General features: G+C 46.8%; 1 protein-coding gene across 2 annotated transcripts in view; it reads right to left on the reverse strand.

Moving 5' to 3' along the window:
- Window positions 1-335: 335 nt before the first annotated feature.
- Window positions 336-15,842, reverse strand: part of RFLNA (refilin A) — a 62,019-nt gene continuing 46,512 nt past the window's right edge. The window contains exons 2-3 of one of the 2 annotated variants that reach the window (XM_037816603.1): window positions 14,970-15,076; window positions 336-1,963 (exon numbers count right to left, since the gene is read on the reverse strand). In XM_037816603.1, the coding sequence (XP_037672531.1) occupies window positions 1,630-1,963; window positions 14,970-15,076 (441 nt within the window). In that variant the 3' untranslated portion in view covers window positions 336-1,629. The remainder of the gene's footprint in view (window positions 1,964-14,969; window positions 15,077-15,842) is intronic. The other variant, XM_037816604.1, reaches the window with a different exon arrangement.

Genomic DNA, 15,842 nt, shown 5'->3' on the forward strand with positions numbered 1-15,842 from the left:
GCAGCAACCCCCACTTTGGAGGCTCTGGCCCCTGAAAGCCTCTACACCAAAAGGCACCCCCACCGCCCACCCTCCACACACCCAGCCCTGCCAACTGCAGCGCCCCGGAGCAAATGCCAGTCTGATTTTCTGACTCACTGAGAGCACATTCCCGTGGCTGCCCAGTGCTTCCCTGCACTGCAGATCCAGGCCCCAGGGTCCCTGCTAACGAACAAACAGAGAAGGGCAGGGCTCAGCCCATGCTGGGCACTGGGCTACAGAGCAGAGTGTGCATGCAGCAAACAGGTGCCTCCCCCTCTGCAGACCTTCCCTCCAAATCCCAGCCCCTGCGTGAGGCCTGGGCCTCTGCATTTGTTAACTTCTTCCTCTATGTGGAGCTGGTGCACTGAGGCTGGTATGGAAGGGCCTGGGCGCCAAGCCTCCGCATCCCCCATTTGAGCAGACTGAGGCACTACCGGAATCTCCCTGGCAGCCATGTGGTAAAGCCAGCATGCCCCTCCCTCCACCCCAGCCGTGTCTGAGCACCACGGAAACGAGAGAGGAGCCTGGCTGGGTCAGTCCATTTTATTATGATGATTGATTTCTTAAGTTATCTGTTAATCAGAAAGCATCACCATGGAGACAAAATACACTATCTGCACAGATATACAAAAATATACCAGTTGTTTTGCCTCTACTGGACGCAAGCTCCGAGCCCTCCCTCCAGGCCCCTGTGGAGGGAGGTGGAGTCCAGGTAAGCCTTCAGCCTGGAGGAGCGCTGGGAGGGCCAGGACCCTGTCTTGCCCACCCTCCTTTTACCCCACATATTTCAGGGGAGTCTGTAGCATTGCAGAGGTGACAGATTCAGGCCCTTCCCTGTCCTCGTGGGATCCATCAAGTCTAGTGGCAGGAGACCCCCTCCCCCTGAATCTGACAGCAGAGCTCAGCCCCCCTCATGTCCAGGTTCAGCCTGGGGGGGGGGGGTAGCTGATGTTTCTGAGCACCCAGGCCCTCCCCATGGTGCCTGACACAGAGGCTTTGACATTCATCAGTCCCAGGTCCTGCAGGTGCGTGCAGCCGAGGCCCTGGATGCTGAGCTCATGGCCTCAGTGTGATGGACTCTACCCGCAAGTGTCTACACTGGAGGCCTGGCCCACTGGGACAGCTACAACTCAGGACCAACTCGAGCCCCAGCTCCAGCAGCCACATCAGGTTAGCTGCTTGGGCCCAGCACCCGGTCGGGCCGCACACCTCAGGGCTCTGGGCCTCCACATCATGCTGCATGCCCTGGAAGAGCCCGTTCAGGAGACATCCTCTCCAGGAGCCCTGGGGGTCCGGGTGGCAGGGGTCTCGAAGGCCTGCAGCAGCCACCTGCCTCCTGTCCCTCATCCTCAGGTCTAGGCCCAGAGCTGTCGGGGTAGTCACTGGCTCCCCATGCCCATCCGTGTCCTGTCTCCACAGAGTCAGCCCCCACACTGCCTTGCCGCTTGAAAATGCTAATGAAATACATGCATTAGTCCCCCACCCTGAAAGGTGGCAGCCCAAGGCATGGGCTGGTGCAGGCGGCAGGGGTGACCGTGTCCCTGGCTGCTCTGCGGCCCTTCCCTCGGGCTCCTGCCCTGTCCACGGCTCAGGGGCCAGCCCCAGCCGTTAGAGCACCTTGGTGCCCAGGAGGCAGGGCCTGGGGTCTTCGCACGGCGCCAGCTGCACGCTGGAGGCGAACCAGCGGCGGGGCCGGCCCAGGCTGCAGTGCAGGGTGGTCCGGAAGGAGCTCTGAGCATGCTTGGGGAAGATGATGGTGGTGCTCTGGAAGCGCAGGGCCCGCGGGCGCGGCTCCAGGGTCAGCTGGCTGCGGTAGCTCCGCCATGTGCAGTTGGGTGCGGCCATGATGGTCTCGCTGTAGGCTGTGACAGTGGGCACAGGGGCGCAGAAGACGTCGTCTCGGAAGTGCTTCTCCGAGGCGTACTTGACCTGGGCATTGCAGCTGGAGAGGGAGGAAGGCAGCAGGGAGGTAGATGAGGGCTCAGCGTCACGAGCATGGAACGCGCCCTCGGCTAGCACGCTCTCACATGCTGGCCCAGGGCTGCAGAAACATCAAGGTCAAAACGGGCAAAGAAAGCTCGAAGGACTGTTCTAGCTTGGCAGAGAACAGCAACTCTCAGGGAATGAATCACAGCCCCAGGAGACACACATCTGAGTCTCCATCCCTGCTCCCATGGGTGTGCACCCATCTATGACATCTGACTATGCTTCGTTAAGGCGAGGGTCATCTGTGGACAGGATCTTCCAAGATCCTCTTTAGATGATGCCACGTTGAACCAGGGAGGCTTCACCCACAGGACTAGAGCCCTTATAAACAGAAGAAATTCAGACAACTGAGCAGGAGGAGAAGCCATGGCCAGGAGGTGAGACACAAGCCACGGAACCCCCAAGGATGGCAGCAGGAGCACTGCAGACACCAGAGAGAGCACATGGCGAGACCCGGATTTGGGACTTTAGCCTGTAAAACTGAGAAACCGTAAGTTCCTACTGCTCAAGCCCACCCACTGTGTGGTATTTGTCACAGCAGCCAGGAAAGTGAGACAACTAGATGGACTGGAGCCTGAACTGGAAAGGATGTTAGTGGAACAACAGATGGAACGTGAATATCATGCAGGGATAGTGGTGTTTCAACATCAGCTATCCTGGTTTTGTGTGAGACAGTGTCCCTGTCCTCAGGAGATGCACACTGAACTATTTAGGGGTTAAGGGGCCAGAGATCAGCAACCTCCCCCAGATGGTTCAGAAGAAACTTTTTGTCTACCTGTCTAAAAAAAGAGTGCATGCAAATGCTACCAGGGGCAAAGTGTAAACAACCAGCAAAGCTGGATAATGGGTACACAGGTGCTCCTCATACTCTTCTTGCAATTTTTCTCTAAATTTAAAATTACATGAAAGTTAATTTCTCAAAAAGGTATACTCCCAGCAGGCTGCTGTGAACCGGGAGAGTCAGGGAAGCCCTCACTCCGAGGAACAGTGGGGGACGCAGCCTGGTTCTGACCCAAGGGTTGGCTGGCAAAATGGGACCTCTAGGTCGTGCAGTGCCATTATTTGCACCTGCCTCAGAAGCAAAGGGGACGGGAGGTTAAAAACTCACTTGCCTTTGTAGGGCCCTGGGGCATGGGGTGCTGGTGAGCACCACCTGCTGGCCAGGCTGGGGAAGTGCAGGCTTGGGAAGCTACTTTCCTGACCCTGTTCTGGCTGAAACATACTGACGAAACAAGTGCCGAAGAAGAGCTTTAACACAAACCGAAACAACAACAAAATGTTAGACAAGAGAGGGAAACTGATCTTCGGAATAATCTCATCAAGATAATCAGATGCGCAGATACCAGCAAAAAAATTACAAGTTATACTAAGAAACAAAATATAGTCCAGTCAAAGGAACAAATAAAAAAGCTGGAGGAGACACAGAATTTGGGATAACTAATCAAAGATGTTCAAACAAATCTCCTAAACCAATTTAAGCAGATGAAGAAAACTATGGCTAAAGGGTATTAAGAAGACATGGTTCAACAGGATTGTGTAGATCCAGAAATAGGACAGTACTGTGTGATAGCAGCACAGTATTGTGGGTGCAGTAACCAAAGATGTCTGTGAGTCAAGTTGAAAGAGGAGCGCTGGCAGCATCTATGATACCAGGGGAAAGGATGGACAATAAAGACTGGGACTGTATAACTTAGTGAACTCTAGAGTGGGTCAGTGATGGTGACTAAATATACAAACGTAAAAATGTTTTCACAGGTGGGGGAATAAACGATTGTTAACCTTACAAGGTGTAGAAAAAGGGATGGTATCAGGGAAAAATATAATCAATGCAACTGCAATCTGGGATTAACATTTTAATATGCTCCCATTAAATGTAACAAAGGCAAAAAACAAGATGTGTGAGCACAAAAAAGAATTTAAAAGCATGCAAAGAAAAATAACATCTATTATGCCTTTCACTCTCTTAAAATCTGAGATTTAAAATCTGCTACAAGCATACAGCAGCAGATTTGAACAGGCAGAAGAAAGGATCAGTGACTCAGAAGAGAACAAATAGAGAAAAAAATGGAAAAATTTGAGCAGCGTCTCAGGGACTTGAATGACAACATAAAGCCCATGAACATATGCAACATGGACATCCCAGGAGGAGAAGAGAAGGGAAAGGGGGTGGTCGTTGTTAGAAGCTGAATGGACCCCACAAGGTCCTGTCCTTAGAATGAATCCATTCCCGGGGGTGTAGACCTACAGTGGGTAAGACCTTTCACAGTAGGTTATTTCAGTTGAGGAATGCCCCAGTGAGTCATCCTCCTCCTACTGGAGTCCTTATTATATAAGAATATGAAGTCAGAAAAAGTCACAGAAAAGACAGACACAAATGGAGAAGCCCCTGAAGCCAGGAGGAAAGTGGCAGAGCAGGGAGAGCCCAGCAGATGCTGCCGTGTGCCCGGCCCCACACAGAGCAGCCCAGGCTCGCCGCAGCACGCCTTCAGGAAGCAGCTATCGTTCTCATGATGCCTAGATGTGGACGTTTTCATGCCTCAGAACTGTAAGCTTGCAAACTAATAAATTCCCGCTGTTAAACGCCAACCCACTTTATGGGCTCTGCATTTCAGCAGCTTCAGCAAACTACAACAGATTTTGGTACCAGAAGAGGGGGTCTGCTTTGCAAATACCCAAGATGCTGGAACAGGTTTATCAATGGGCAAGGGGAAGATTCTGGAAGAACTGTGAGGAGCTTGATAGACAAGACCTAGACTGCTTTGAAGAGACTGTTGGTATAAGTATGGACACTAAAGCTACTTCCAAGAAGGCCTCAGAGAGAAATTATGAATGTGTAATTGCAAACTGGAAAAAGGCAGCCCTTGTTTTAAAGTGGCAGAGAACTTGCTAACTTGAGTCCTGATGTCAGGCGTAAGGCAGAATTTGAGAGTGAGGCGCTGTGATATTTAGTTGAGGAGATCCTCAGCTTCTCCTTGCAGCTGACAGCTTGTTCCTTTCCTCTTGCATTTGACTAAGAACTGAAATCCCAGGCACAGGGAAACCAGAAATTGATGGTTTGGAAAAATCTGAGCTTCCAGAAAGTGAGTCCCCAGAAAAAGGGCTCCATGTGAGGGTTTTACCTGGACATGGAACCAGTCAGGCATTTCAGTGCAAGTTAGGGTTGGAAATAGAGTTATCCAGAAAGGATCTGTGGAAGGTCGTACTTTCCAACAGTTGAGACCTCTGTGTTCTGCATGTGAAAGCAACAAGTTTTTTGTGAGATCTGTATGAATGGAACTATTGCCAGCCCAGACTAAAAAGGACAGTAAAAGACTGAAGCAAAGTTAACATGACCACAGACATAGGGGACTGGTGGTTTGATGGGTTGAGCCCTCTACCATAGGTTTTACCCTTGGGAAGACGGTTGCTGCAAAGGAGAGGCTAGGCCTCCCTATAATTGTGCCTAAGAGCCTCCTCCCGAATGCCTCTTTGTTGCTCAGATGTGGCCCTCTCTCTCTGGCTAAGCCAACTTGAAAGGTGAAATCACTGCCCTCCCCTCTCCGTGGGATCAGACACCCAGGGGAGTGAATCTCCCTGGCAACATGGACTATGACTCCCGGGGAGGAATGTAGACCTGACATCGTGGGACGGAGAACATCTTCTTGACCAAAAGGGGGATGTGAAAGGAAATGAAATAAGCTTCAGTGGCAGAGAGATTCCAAAAGGAGCCTAGAGGTCACTCTGGTGGGCACTCTTACGCACAATTTAGACAACCCTTTTTAGGTTCTAAAGAATTGGGGTAGCTGGTGGTGGATACCTGAAACTATAAAACTACAACCCAGAACCCATGAATCTCAAAGACAGTTGTATAAAAATGTAGCTTATGAGGGGTGACAATGGGATTGGGAAAGCCATAGGGACCACACTCCCCTTTGTCTAGTTTACGGATGGATGAGTAGAAAAATAGGGGAAGGAAACAAACAAACAAACAGACAAAGGTACCCAGTGTTCTTTTTTACTTCAATTGCTCTTTTTCACTCTAATTATTATTCTTGTTATTTTTTTGTGTGTGCTAATGAAGGTGTCAGGCATTGATTTCGGTGATGAATGTACAACTATGTAATGGTACTGTGAACAATCGAATGTACGATTTGTTTTGTATGACTGCGTGGTATGTGAATATATCTCAATAAAATGAAGATTAAAAAAAAAAAAAAAAGACTGAAGCAAAGTGACTTCAAAGGCAGAACCACGGAGGCCGAGGGCTGGAGTGAAGACACCCTGGGTAAGGAGAGCGCAGATCCCCCCATGTGCGTGGAAAGGGTGAGTGCCCCCCAGCCTGCCGAGGGCAGGTCCACCACTGTTGTTCAGGAGTTATGACCCCAGGGCTCTAGGCACCTTGGGGCTGGAAGGGAGCTTGGCTGCCACGCAGTTCCGGAAGAGTACTGCTGCCCAGGCCTCAGGGTGGAGCACATTCCCTGGGGACCGGGGAGAGCCTGGCTGCCACCCACTGTTCTGAAGGGCATGAGCCTGTGCCACGGAGAGGCAGAGTTTGGCAACTGATGCTTGACAGGTGGAGAGCACGGCCACTGGGCAAGCCTTTGGACAGGGTGAGGCAGCTGCTCCATCGGGCCTGGAGGACAAGGCATCACTCTCCAGCTGACTCAGACCTCGAAATCTAATGGTGTTTGCCCTGCAGGGTGTTAGAAGTGTTTGCAACCCTTCTACCTTCCAGTTTCTCCCTTATGACAATGGGAATAGTCGCTCTGTGGCTGTCCTTCCTTTGCGCATTAGAGGCTGAGAACATCTTGTATAAAAGGTCCACAGCTGGAGAGAATTGTGCCCAGGACAGGCCACACCTGTAACCAATTTTGATGGTTACTCAACTGATGTAAGGCTTTTGGGATATTGTGATGGCATGTATTTTGGATATGGAAAGAACATGTCTGTGTGGGGTCCAGAGGGTGAAATGTGATGGCTTGAAGCCTTATGGACCCCAGAAGATCATGTTCTTCAAGCTCATCATTGCTGTGGGTGGGACCTCTGAGTAGGTTATTTCAGTTGAGGTGTACCCCAGCTGGTCTTCCTCCTCTCACTGGAATCCTTTATAATAGGATGAAATTCCGAGAGAGAGACCAACAGGAAGCCACTGAAGCCAGATGCTGGAAGCAAGGAAACCCAGAAGAGCAGGGAGAGACCTGGCGCGTGACAGAGGCACCCAGGATCGCCACAGTGCGCCTTCAGGAAGCAGGTATCGTCCTGAGGATGCCTAGATACCGACATCTTCACAGTCTCAGAACTGTAAGCTTGTAAAGTAATAAATTCCCATTGTTAGAAGTCAGCCTGCTTTATGGTATCTCATTTCAGCAGGTTTAGCAAATTAAAATGGGGGCAGAAAGAACAGTCACGGAAATAATGACCCAAAATTTCCCAATTCCTGTTAAAGACGCGAGGATGAGTCCAAGAAGTGCAACGTACTTCAAACGACCACTTCAAGACCCATACTAATGAGAATGTCAACCGCCAAAGGTAAACAGAGAGGTCAGAAAGCAGCAAGAGAAAAGTGGCTCGTCTCGTACAAGGGAACCAGCAACACGAGTAAGTGCCAATTTCTCATCAGAAACTATGGAGGTGAGAAGGCAGTGATGCAATGTATTTAAGATACTGAAAAAGAAAACCTGCCAGCCAAAAATTCTTCAAAAATGAGAGAGAGGATGTCATCAACATGTCAACATAAGGCATTCTCTGAAAAAAAGAACAAATCTCACTTGCTAAGAATACTGGAGAAAGATTCCAGAAACACTGAATGAAGAAAGAGAAAAGTATCAGTAGGAAGCTTCCGTCCCGGACCAGCCAGGCCTCTCCCCTCCCCGCACTCAGTCCCACGCAGCGCAGGAAGTGCCCAGATGCAGCACCCAGGATCCCTGCTGCCCAGGGACACAGACTGTAAAATCTGTCACAGCGCTGAGCTAGGGACCCACGTCCAGAGACCAAGGGCAGAACACACTGGAGGATGAGGGAGGGAGCAGCAGAACCTAATTCTCACCTCAAAGCAGCAAGCAGGCAGGCGGAAACCGCTGAAGCAACTGTTTGGGGATCCGACGACCGGGGAGGACACAACACCAAGCAGGGAAGAGCAAGACACAGGCACTGAGCCCCAAGGCCAGAGACTGAGCGATTCCTTGCGTGGCACCGGGGCCCGTTCCCTGTCCTTGCGTGAGGGACACAGCCCCACTCTGAGCCGAAACTGCCCAACATGTGCGCAGCATGGGTGTCCCGGGAGGAGGAGAGAAGGGGGAAGGACCAGGAAGACTATTTGAGGAAAGATGGCTTCAAATTCCCCAAACCTCATAAAAGACATAAATGTGCAAATCCCAGAAGCCCAACTTAATCCAAACAGAATAAATCCAAATAGACCCAACTCTAAGACACATACAAATCAGACTGTCAAATGCCAAAGGGAAAGAGAGAATTCTGAAAAGCAGCAAGAGAAAAGCGATTCACCACATACAGGGAAAGCCAAAATAAGTGATTTCCATCAGAAACCATGAAGGTGAGAGGCAGTGGTATGATATATTTAAAATACTGAAAGAGAAAAATTGCCAGCCAAGGATTCTTTCTCCAGGAAACCGGTCCTTCAAAAAATGGGGGAGAGCCAGAGAGCCTCTTTGTTGCTCAGATGTGGCCTCCTCTCTAAGCCCACATTGCAGGTGAACTCACTCCCCTCACCCCCCCATCCCCGCCGCTGGACGTGACTCCCAGGGGTGTGAATGCCCCCGGCAACAGTGGGAAAGAACTCCTGGGGATGAGCCTGGACCCAGCACTGTGGGATTGAGAAGATCTTTTTGACCAAAAGGGGGGAAGGAGATGAAACAAAATAAGGTTCCAGTGGCTGAGAGATTTCAAACCGAGTGGAGAGGTCATTCTGGAGGCTATTCTAACACACTATATAGATACCACTTTTTAGTTTTTGGTGTGTTGGGATGGCTAGAGGGAAATACCTGAAGCTATCGAACTCCAACCCAATGACCTTGATTCTTGAAGACGATTGTATAACTTAACTATGCATCTTGCACAGTGTGACTATGTGAGTGTGAAAAACTTGTGACTCACACTCCCTTTATCCAGCATATGGACAGATGAGTGGAAAAATGGGGACAAAAATTAGATGAAGAATAGAGTGGGATGGAGGGGATGGAAAGTTTTGTGAATTCTTTTTTTGCTTTTATTTTTATTTTGGAGTAAGGAAAAGGTTCAAAAATTGATTCTGGTGATGAATGCACAACTGTATGGTGGTGCTGTGAATAACTGATTGTACACTGTGGATGACTGTAGGGTGTGTGAATATATCTCAAACAGTATTTTAAAAAAAGGAAATGAACAATGGGGGAAGGGGAATGGGATGTTTTGGATGTTCTTTTTTATTCTAATTTTTATTTTAGTTTTTGGAGTAATGAAAATGTTCGAAGATTGACTGTAGTGATGAATGGACTATATGATGATACCGCGAAAAACTGTACACTTTGGTGGATTCTATGTTATGTGCATATAGCTCAATAAAATTGCATTAAAAATGGGGGACAATTTTAAAATATTCACAGATAAAACAGAAGCTGAGGGAGTTGGTGAACAACAGACCTGCCCTACTAGAAATACTAAAGGCAGTTCTGCTGGCTGAAATGAAGATTACCAGTAAGAGTAACATGGTTGACATAATTAGTGTTCCTACAGTAATAACACAAAATGTGAATGGATTAAAAAAAAAAATACGATCCATCTATATGCTGTTTATAAGCAACTCGTTTTAGACCCAAAGAAAGATACAAAAAGGTTGAAAGTTAAAGGATGGAAAAAGTTATTCCATGCAAACATTAACCAAAAAATAAATTGAGATTGCTATACTAATATCAGCCAAAATAGACTTTAAATGCAAAACTGTTTTAAGACATAAAGAAGGACATATATTTCCAAAAGAAATAACAATCATATATTATCTATGCACCTAATCAAGGTGCCCCAAAATACATGAGGCAAACACTGGCAAATCTGAAGGCAGTAACAGACATCTCTTAATAATAGTGGGAGACTTAAAAATGCCACTCTCTTCAATAGATAGAATATCTAAACAGAAGATCAATAAGGAAACAGAGAACCTAAATAATGTGATAAATGAACTAGACCTAAGAGACATATATGGAACATTGTACCCTGAAACAGCGGGATTTATATTCTTCCCAAGTGCTCATGGGTCATTCTCCAAGATAGGCTACACGCTGGTGCACAAAACAAGTCTCAATACATTTTTAAAGATTGAAATTATATAAAGCACTTCTCTGATCATAATGGAAAGAAGTTGGAAATCAATAACAGAGAATGGAAAAATTCACAAATACATGGAGGTTAAACAATACACTCTTAATCAGTGGGTCAAAGAACAAATTGCAAGACAAATAGTAAATTTCTAGAGACAAATGAAAGTGAGAACACAACAGAGCAAAACTTACGGGACGCAGTGAAGGCAGTGCTGAGAGGAGAATTTATAGCCCTAAATACCAACATGAAAAAGCTAAAATCAAAGACCAACTACACACCTGGAGGAACTAGAAAAAGAAGAGCAAACTAATCCCAAAGCAAACAGAAGGAAAGAAATAATGAAAATTAGAGCAGAAATAAATGAAACTGAGGACAAAAAAAAATAATAAAACCAAAAGTTGATTCTTTGAGAAGATCAATAAGATCAACAAACCCTTAGCTAGACTGACAGAAAAAAAGATTAAATAACATCAGAAATGGGGGGGGGGGCAGGGACATTACTACAGATCCCACAGAAATAAAAAAGATCATAAGAGGATACAGTGAACATCTGTATGCCATTAAATTAGACAACTTAGATGAAATGGGCAACTTCTTACAAACACATGAAATACCCACCCTTTCTACAGAAGAAATAGAAGACCTCAACAAGTGAATCGGAAGTAAAGAAATTAAATTAGTCATCAAGAACAGCCCAAGACCAAATGGCTTCAGACATGAATTCTACCAATCATTCCAGGAAGAATTAATACCAATCCTGCTCAAACTCTTCCAAAAAAAAACTGAAGAGTAGGGAACACTACCTAACTCATTCTAGAGGCTATCATCCTAATACCAAAGCCAGATAAAGAATACTATAAGAAATGGAAATTATAGACCAATCTCTCTAATGAATATAGATGCAAAAATCCTCAACAAAATACTTGCAAAATGAATCTAACAGCACATTTAAAGAATTATACACCATAATCAAGTGGGTTTTATTTCAGTTATGTAAGGAGGGTTCATCATAGGAAAATCAATTAATGTAATACAGCACATTAACAAATCCAAGGGGGAAACACATATGATCGTATTAATTGACACAGAAAAAGCATTCGACAAAATCCAGCATCCTTTCTTAATAAAAACATTTTGAAAGATAGAAATAGAAGGAAATTTCCTCAACATGATTAAGGGCATATATGAAAAACCCACAGCTAACATCATACTCAATGGTGAGAGACACAGCTTTCCCTTTAAGATTGGGAACAAGACAAGGAACCCACTGTCACCACGGTTATTCAACATTATGCTACAAGTTCTAGCTAGAGCAATTAGAGAAGGAAAAAAAAGGCATCTATATTGGAAAGGAAGAAGTAAAACTTTGATTATTTGCAGATGACATGATTCTATATGTAGAAAGTCCCAAAAAATCTAAGACAAAGCTACTAAGAGCTAATAAGTGAGTTCAGCAAAGTTTTGGGATACAAGATCAACAAGCAAACATCAGTAGTGTTTCTATACACTAGTAATGAGCAATATGAGGGGAAAATCAAGAAAAAAATTCTTCACACTAGCAACTAAAAGAATCAATATCTAGGAATATGTTTAACCAAGGATGTAAAGTGCCTGTATTCAGAAAAATACCAAACATTGCTACAAGAAATCAAAGAAGACCTAAATAAATGGAAAGACATTCATTTTTCATGGGCTGGAAGATTAAATATAGTTAAGATATCAATTCTATCCAAAATGATTTATAGATTCAACACAGTCTCAATCAAAATTCCAAGGCCTACACTGAAGAAATGGAAAAGTCAATCATGAAATTTATTTGGAAGGGCAAGGAACATCAAATTGCCAAAAACATCTTGAGAAAGAATAAAGTTGGAGGACTCACACCACCTGATTTTAAAGCATACTACAAAGCTACAGTGGTCAAACCAGCATGGTACTGGTGTAAAGAAAGACATATGATCAGTGGAGCGAAACAGAGTTCAGAAACAGACCCACACATTTATGGCCAACTGATTTTCAACAAGGCAGCCAAGTTCACTCAGCTGGGACAGTACAGTCTCCTTAACAAATGGTGCCAGGAGAACTGGATCTCCACATTCAAAAGAATGAAGGAGGACTCCTACCTCACATCTTATACAAACATTAACTCAAAGTGGATCAAAGACCTAACTACAAGAAACAGGACCATAAAACTCCTAGAAGAAATGTAGGGAAGCATCTTCAACATCTTGTGGTAGTCGGAGGTTGCTCAGACTTGATGTCCAAAGTGCAAGCAACCAAGGGAAAAACAGATTGATCGGACCTCCTCAGAACGGAATACTTTTGTGCAAAGGAACTTTGTCAACAAGTGAAAAGGCAGCCAACTCAACAGGGGAACATATTTAGAAACCACATAGCCAATAAGGGTTTAATATCCAGAATATATTTTTAAATATATTCTAAAAGCCTACAACTCAGCAATAAAAAGACAAACAACCCAATTTAAAAACGGGCAAAAGACATGAATAGACATTTTTCCAAAGAGGAAATACAAATGGCTGAAAAGCACATGAGAAGATGTTCAGTATCACTAGCTATTGGGGAAATGCAAATCAAAACCACAATGAGATATCATGTCAATAGAACGCTCACTATTTAACAAATAGAAAACTACAAGTGTTGGAGAGGCTGTAGGGAAACAGGAACACTCATCACTGCTGGTGGGAATGGAAGACAGTGCAGCTGCTGCGGCAGACAGTGTGGCGATTTCTCAGGAAGCGAAGTATAGAACTTCTGTAGGATCTGGAAATCCTGCTACTAGATATACACCCAGAGGAACTGAAAGCAGGGACACGGTCAAACATTTGCACACCAATGTTCACAGCAACATTATTCACAGTTGCCAAAAGTGGAAACAACCCAAGTGTCAATCAACTGACTAATGGATAAACAAAATGTGGTATATATGCACACAACGAAATATTATTCAGCAGTAAGAAAGAATCAAGTCCTGAATGGAACGTGACAACATGGATAAATCTTAAGGATATTATATTGAATGATGTAAGTCAGACAGAAAAGGATACATATTGTATGATCTCCCTAATATGAACTAATTATAATAAGTAAATTCATGGAGTTAAAATCTAGAATATAGGTTACCAGGAGATAAAGTGACAGTACAAAGTGACGGTAGGCAATGGAGAGCGACTGCTTAATGTGTGCAGAATTTTCAACTAGGTTGACTGTAAACATTTGGAAGTGGATACAAGTGATGATGGGAGCACATTACGGTGAGTGTAATTAACAGCACTGAATCAAGTGTGAGATTGTGGTCGAAAGGGAAAGTTTAGACTCATGTATGTCACCAGAAGGAAAGCTAGAGGATGAAACGGGACTGTAGCAGTGAACCCTGTCTGTGGTGGACGATGCCTGTGATTAGTACTGCAAAAATAAAATGATCTTTCATGAACTAGAACAACTGTATATCACTATCACCAGGACTTAATAACAGGGATATACAGGAAAATGCCCCTATTGCATACTATGGACTATAGTTAAGTAATATCTTAATATTCTTTCATCAACAGTAACCAATGGACCACACCAATGCGAAGGGTCAGTAATGGGGGGGGGGATAAGGGGAATGGGATGTTTTGGGGGTTATTTTTTTGGAGAAATGAAAATGTTCTAAAATTGACTGTGGTTATGAATGTACAACTATGCGATGATGCTGTGAGCCATTGATTGTTACTTTGGATGGACTGTATGGTGGTTGAGTATATCGCAATAAAACTGCTTTTTAAAAAAAGTACTAATAACATTGGCTCACCAATTGGAATAGGGAGACCACACAAATGCAAAACATAAATAATAGGGAAATCTATGAGTGGGCGGTATATGGGCACTCGGAACTTTCTGTATGATTTTTCTGTAAACCTACAACTGCTCAAAAAATTTTTTTAAATATCAAAAATAGCTCCAGGGAGACAGGAACCTGACCTGAAACTCATCACTGTCGCCACAGATGACCAGGCCGGATTTCTGACAGGAGTAAAAGCTCCCAAGAGCCAAGGGGTCCTTGCCCCAGGGGCCCCTGGTAATATAACTTTGGTTAAAAGCATTTTTAAAAAGTAACCAGGAGATCTTACAAGCAAAAAGCTTTAATGCAGGCCCAGTAGCGCCCTGGGAGCAGGTGCAGAGCTGTGGGGGCTGCAGGCATGGGACGCGCACCTGCTGGCCCAGCCGGACACGGACAGAGCCACTCCAGGGGCCCCGGGGAGATGTGGGGAGCACCACAGGCTCTTGAGGGAGGGTCGCCCTCCAACGAAAGGCTCCTTCGGGGGCCTCTGAAACGAGCAGTGCCTGAGGGGCACCGAGGGCCACAGGCACAGGAGCACAGAGCACTAGGGAGAACACTCAGGACAACTCGGGAAAGGGGCCCAAGTTGCCTGCATGGTTCGGTTACAGACACAGAAAACCTGGCAGGACGAGCAAGAAGAGGGAGCTGCAAGGGGAGGAGAGTGACTGGGCAGTGGGGGGGCGAGCCAGGGAGGGTGTGTCAAGGGTGGCCCTGGAACGAGGCTGTCTCAGCATCCATCTCACCTGGGGCTGAGACACAGCCGCCCCGTCAGGACACCATGCCAGAGGGGCGGGTCCCCAGCCTGGCACACCCACCCAGCCCCACTCACCGGATTTCATGGGTAGGTTCTGGGTTCACCTCGATGCTCTCCCCAAAGAACACCGGCAGCATCCGCGGCCTCATCTCGGGCACAGGGGGGTTCCGGAGGGCAGGGGGCTGCAGAGAGAGCAGAGACCAGGGTCACGCAGGTCCTAGAGAGCCACCAATAGCCTTCCAGGCCTGGCTTGGCCTCGAGGCCAGCTCTGTGGGGTCCCTCTGAGAAGGCTGCCCACTGTCCCTGTGTGAGACCCCGTCCTGCACACCCACCTGGGCTCCGTCCCATCGGCCTGCCCCTCCCCGCCCCACACACACCAAGTTCCCAGAGATCGCAAAGGGGACAGGGTAATGACCTCTCATTACAGTCCCCAGACAACACCGAACCCTGGGCCCTGGCTCAGAGCCCTGAAGAATTGAGAGCCCTTTCAGGGAGCCCCTAAGCCCAAGCCCTAGAGAAAGGGTTCCCAGACCTTCTTGGTGCACCCATGGCTGGGGGCAACCCTGAAAAGGTGGACAGACCCCAGGACACCTGTGTCTGGGACACATGTCAGGGGATGCACAGACAGGAGCTGCGCAGGCCGCAGAGGGGCAGAGGAAGCCAGCTGATGGGCAACATCCTCAGGAGGGGTTCTGGGTGCTGATGGGTCCTACCCTCTCCCTGCTGACAATGGCTGTCACAGCCAAGGGCCTGAGACCCAAGTGGGATGCTGAGAGCCCTACCCGGGTTTCCCTCCCCGAGGAGGCTGTGCTTGCAGGGGACCGGCTGGGGCTTCAGATGGCCGCCACTCGAGGAGAGCCAGTCCAGAGAGTGAGCAACACAGATGGAAGCAGGGCAGAAAGAAGGTGAAAGAGCCCGTCCTGCCTGTGTGGCTGGGATGCTTGGATT

The sequence above is a fragment of the Choloepus didactylus genome, chromosome 23 (genome assembly GCF_015220235.1).
Source record: "Choloepus didactylus isolate mChoDid1 chromosome 23, mChoDid1.pri, whole genome shotgun sequence".
NCBI lineage: Eukaryota > Metazoa > Chordata > Mammalia > Pilosa > Megalonychidae > Choloepus > Choloepus didactylus.